This window comes from Myotis brandtii, unplaced genomic scaffold (genome assembly GCF_000412655.1).
Source record: "Myotis brandtii unplaced genomic scaffold, ASM41265v1 scaffold253, whole genome shotgun sequence".
NCBI lineage: Eukaryota > Metazoa > Chordata > Mammalia > Chiroptera > Vespertilionidae > Myotis > Myotis brandtii.
In genome coordinates, this window is record NW_005359590.1 from 2371166 (window position 1) to 2376278 (window position 5113).

General features: G+C 33.2%; 2 protein-coding genes across 2 annotated transcripts in view; one reads left to right on the forward strand and one right to left on the reverse strand.

Moving 5' to 3' along the window:
• Positions 1-1582, forward strand: part of CDKL1 (cyclin-dependent kinase-like 1 (CDC2-related kinase)) — a 48743-nt gene extending 47161 nt beyond the window's left edge. The window contains exon 8 of the mRNA XM_005867902.2: positions 499-1582. Coding sequence (XP_005867964.1) covers positions 499-606 — 108 coding nt within the window. The 3' untranslated portion in view covers positions 607-1582. The remainder of the gene's footprint in view (positions 1-498) is intronic.
• Positions 1583-2166: 584 nt separating this feature from the next.
• ATP5S (ATP synthase, H+ transporting, mitochondrial Fo complex, subunit s (factor B)) overlaps positions 2167-5113 on the reverse strand; it is a 7479-nt gene continuing 4532 nt past the window's right edge. The window contains exons 5-6 of the mRNA XM_014541008.1: positions 4714-4885; positions 2167-4043 (exon numbers count right to left, since the gene is read on the reverse strand). Of these exons, the coding sequence (XP_014396494.1) occupies positions 3923-4043; positions 4714-4885 (293 nt within the window). The 3' untranslated portion in view covers positions 2167-3922. The remainder of the gene's footprint in view (positions 4044-4713; positions 4886-5113) is intronic.

Consider the following 5113-nt stretch of genomic DNA (forward strand, 5'->3'; position numbering starts at 1 on the left):
CATAGCAAAGGTATGGTCAATTAGCATCTTTGTCTTTTATTAGTGTAGATAGGTACAAATAATATATGTGTGTTCTCCTTACTTTCACATGACATTTTCACATGAAGGGAGCAGTTCTTTTTAACCAAGGAGTAAGCGGGCAAATTGCCCAAGTGCCCCGACATCAGTTTTCTTTGCTATAAAACAAGGCATTGGCTTAAAAGGTTCCTAAGGTCCTGTGAATGTCTGCTTTTCCCCAATAATGTTAACACGTAGATTTTTCATTTTTACATTCTCTAAATTTTCTTTAATGTGCATGTTTTTCTTTTTAATATGAAATAAACCTCTAAAAGGAAAAGCAGAGACCAAAATTAAATATTTTGTCCTTTCTCAGGTTCTGGATTCTGGGCAGAAAAAGTATTTCTGTGCTAAAAATTTTACTTATGTCTTTTGTGATGTGTTATCAACAATGAAAAAAGTGTATGGTGTTGAACCTAATTCTATGTGTTGTATTTTCAGTTTCAGAACCTACCTCAGTTGACTGGCAGCAGCATCCTTCCAGCTTTGGATAATAAGAAGTACTACTATAATACCAAGAAACTTAACTACCGTTTTCCAAACATTTAAGGAGCTTGGAGATGGATGACAAAAAAGAACTGATCAATAACCCCCAAGAAAATAAAACATACATTTGACTGAAGACCATCACAATGTTGAGAAAACATAAGTAACTAACTGGTGGAAGCCACTTGGCAAGATGTGAAGGGAAATTCCAGAAGCAATCTTCCATGCTTGATGATGGTATCCAGAATAGAAAGGAAAAACTCGTTTGATTTCCACTTGTGTTTTTGTTATACCTAAGTAGCTGGACTTATGGACAGACATATAAATAGTATCTACTGCCCATTCCTCTGGCAAAACTAGTCACGTAAAAAAGATTTATGCTTCAGTTGTACAATATGCAACAAGTGAAAAATAGATTACAAAACACCCAAATGTATTTCCTTGGATCCTATCTCCTGCTTTTTCAGATTGCTTCAACATCATATTTAAAGAGTTTTTGTTCTTGAAATCAAAATATTTAAAATCCCATTTCCTGCTTGCTCTATCTCTTGGTTTTTAAAAATTTAAACCATTTTTTGGAATATTTAAGAGTTGTTCAAAATATTTAATATCATGGATTATCACAAAAGACTAGCATATGCTTATATATTTAGTGATATGTTTATAGATATTTGCCCCATGTACTTTTGTCTTTACCTTTAGTAAAGGATTCATCTTTGTCACTTTTTCAGGCAAGATGGATTTACTATATCCATCTACATTTGTTCACTCAATTCCCCTTGCTAACAATGGCATGAAGATTGGCAGCTGCCAAGGTGATCAAGGAGTAGAACAAAACCTATAGGCTTGGCAAGAACTACACCTGCCAGCCTAAAAGCATTTAGAACTTCATTCTCTCCAGCTCAGCTTCAGGCTTGGAGACAGATCTGCAGGTAGGGCTATAGGGATCTGGGTTTTGGAAGAAATTGCTTGTGAGCTTTTACTTGGGTCATGAAAGACATTAAGTTGTAAACCTAATATATATACACACAGGGTGGGGCAAAAGTAAATTTACAGTTGCTTGTATAGAAGACAATACAATAATAATATAAGAATAAACTGAGTTTCATGTTTTCATAACTGTAAACCTACTTTTGCCCCACTCTGTGTGTGTGTGTGTACACTATGATAACTAATAATAAAAATGTAGTCTAAGTGCTGATGGGTGGTAAAGATCGTCAGCCTGAGCATCGAAGGGTCTCAGGTACCATTTCTGGTCAAGGGCACATACCTGGGTTGCAGATTGGATCCCTGGCCTGACCTGGTTGGGGTGTGTGCAGGAGGAACTAATTGAGTGTCTCTCTCACATCAATGTGTGTCTCTCACTTTCTCTACCTCCCTCCCTTTCTTCCACTCGCTCTCTAAAAACCAATGAAAAAAATATCCTCCAGTGAGGATTAAAAAAAAATGTATTACTAAGGATTCCTAGCTTTGCACAGTGATACTTAAAATGACAAAATTAGCTCTGCTTTGGCCTATTGCTCCTATACGAACAGCTTTTTCATCCTTGTCACCTGGACACAAGGGCAATATAAAATTCTGTTTCTTGTAACTCAGCCATTTTTGGTTGATGTGATGCTACTATTTCCTAGCAGTTCTCAGCCATGGTTTTAAAAGTTGTATTTGACTGTATCTTCGAAACATTTCTTCTACACCCTCAGTTTACTGCTATGTTAATTTTCTTCATGAGAGCATTAGACCTTATTACTTACAGCTAAGTAATCCACCAAATTCTGACAACTGTTCAATCATTTTGGCTGCCCAGCCAATTTAATGATATCCATAGTCTTCCTGATATATGTAGCTTCTTGCGTAGAGCTGATAGTAAGCTGACTAATCCCAGTATTAACTAATTCTTGCTATGTAGCCTTGATTCAAAGGACAAAGAAGGATATCCAACTTCTGTGACTAGTTTACATTTGGTGTTTTTCTTCTTTTCCTTAACACAAAACAATGCACTTGACAAGGCAGATGACTATAACTGCCTAATTAATCTAATAGTTTTACAGAAAACCACTCAGAATAGAAAAGTAGCTCCAGACTAAACTGTGGTGAATCAGTTGCTTCATCATACAGTAATCAAACAAACGAGACAGAAGTGCTTATTTTTTATGAGTTCTATTAAATGTATGCTTATGTTTAACCATATCTGTAATCCTTTCTTCACATGGAATCACCACTTTCACATGAAACTATTCTATATCCTTGTCTTTTTTGTAAATGTACTAATTTCTGATTTTTTAAAATGACAGTGGCAATTATATTAGTAAATAGTGTATCATTTATGGTATGTGCTATTTATATGAGCTAGTTTCTGAACACAATTAAAATTCATTTTTCTACCTAAATTCTGTATCATAGAAAGTGTTTATTTTGACATTATTTGCAAAGTTATATTCAAACCAAATGTACAGAAATCCACAAACAAGTTGGCATATAACTAACAATAACTGAATCAGGGCCACTTTAAGCAGGTAAAAATAAAGATATATTTTTATCTACTTAATAATAATCTTTAACACTGTTTTCTAGATATAAAATGAATTTTGTCTTTATGGTATCCTTGAGCTCACAGGAAATAATATCCACTGTATATGGGGAAATAAAAATCCATTTCTAATTGACATGTTAAAGTTTTCTGTTTATAGCAATTTTTTAATTTAAGCAAAAAGTAAGTGCTGGTCTTCATGATTGTTTCCTCTATTCTAATGCAATCAGCAGAACTATTTTAATTCAGCCAAGTATTTATGTCTACTTATAATAAAATACCAGACTAAGCTTAGCAAATAGACAAGTTAGCCAGAAACTACTCATTCAGAGAAAAGGTGTAAACACAGGAATGCAGAATTATGAGAAAGGCATGCAAATCCTGAGAGCGATATGAATGCCTCCACAACTACTGACTTCTTGGCATAATTGACTTCAATGAATCTGAAATTTAGCTTTCAGTTTTCCAAAATTATACATTTATAGTAACATGCTTCAATAACTTTAAAGTGCAACATAAATTACTGTTAAAATACAATCAAGAATATCTGTGTTGTACATTTAAATGTCTTTAAAGAATTCTAAGTCAGTATCTACATCGAGATATCTATATAAATATTTATATAAAATGAGTAAATTAGAATTAAAATGTTACCTAGTTTGCATCACTTCAGTTTAGTAACTTTAATGAGTCTCATCTGAATATTTATTTTCTACATGATGGACTTTCTGCTTTTAAAATATCATGATATGACATCCTTATAGTTCTACTGATGCTTACATAATATTCGTTGCTGTTTAGGATCAATTTTAAATGATACTTTATATTGAATAAGGCACTTATTGATGATTATTATTTTTGCTTCAAGTCTAATTTTAGTTCCAGATAAGGTAGTAATGCCTTAAAGATTTTAACAAGGTTTTCTTTCTCTCTTATTCCAGGAAGATCACTTAGCAACAAATACCTGAGGTTTCTGTAAAAAAAGAAAGAAGTTACTTCAATTTGGCCTTTACTCTTATAGCATTAAAACTAAACTTGATTTATTGACTTTTAGAAAAAACTACAGTCATAATATGTATATTTGTTGTTCAGAATTACACCAATAATTCTATCTGAATCTTTCCAAATACTATATGTATATTATGGCATAGAATACCTTTGCCTGAGAGAGATAAAATATGAATCTTAACCTAGAGAGGGAAACAAATTAGCGAAGTTCTTAAAGGAATTCAAAATGAAGCCTTGAAGCCTCAACTAATGTAAGAAACAAATAATCTAGTATTTTTGGTTCTAATGTTTAAAATTTCTCAAACTCCCTGTGATAGGTTATTGGCAAAACATGGAAGAAATTAATTTAAAAAGTGGAGAGGAAGCATAATAGCTAATGTTTGAGAGCTTACTGTAGCAGGCACCATGCTAGGAACTTTACTTAGATTTAATTTTTTAAGCAATATCCCTAAAAAATGCAATAAAACCATAATGTAGTAAAGTTGATCATTTCAACTGTTTTAAAGTATTAAAGATGAAAGTTAAGTCATTTTCTTTTATTTTTCAAAACAAGACACCATCCCTCAACTGATTTAAATTCTGATTTTTCACCTTAACATCATTATCAAGTTTCCATTTTGGCACTGACCACCTACCTTAAATTTTGCAAAGCAATGATGCCTTTGTCTGTGACATTCCCACATGAAATTATTTCCATTTCCAACAAACTTTTTTGTAAATTTTCAAGTTGACTAATTCTCTCCAAACAGTCATCCTCGATATAATGACACTTGCATAGCCTTATTTTTTCAACATGCTGTAGGCCCTCTGGGAGGAAAAAAGCAGTTGAAGAACCTGTTTTACCATTAAAATAACCAACTCTCCTAGTTTTCCCAGGGCTGTTCTGATTTTAGGATTGAAAGTCCTATGTCCTGGGAAACCTCTCAGTCCCAGGAAAACTGGAACAATTAGTCACCTTAATAACCATACATGGTATTCACTATACAAGTTGTGCTGATAGGACCATTTTGCAGTGAAACATCCAGGCACTAGTGG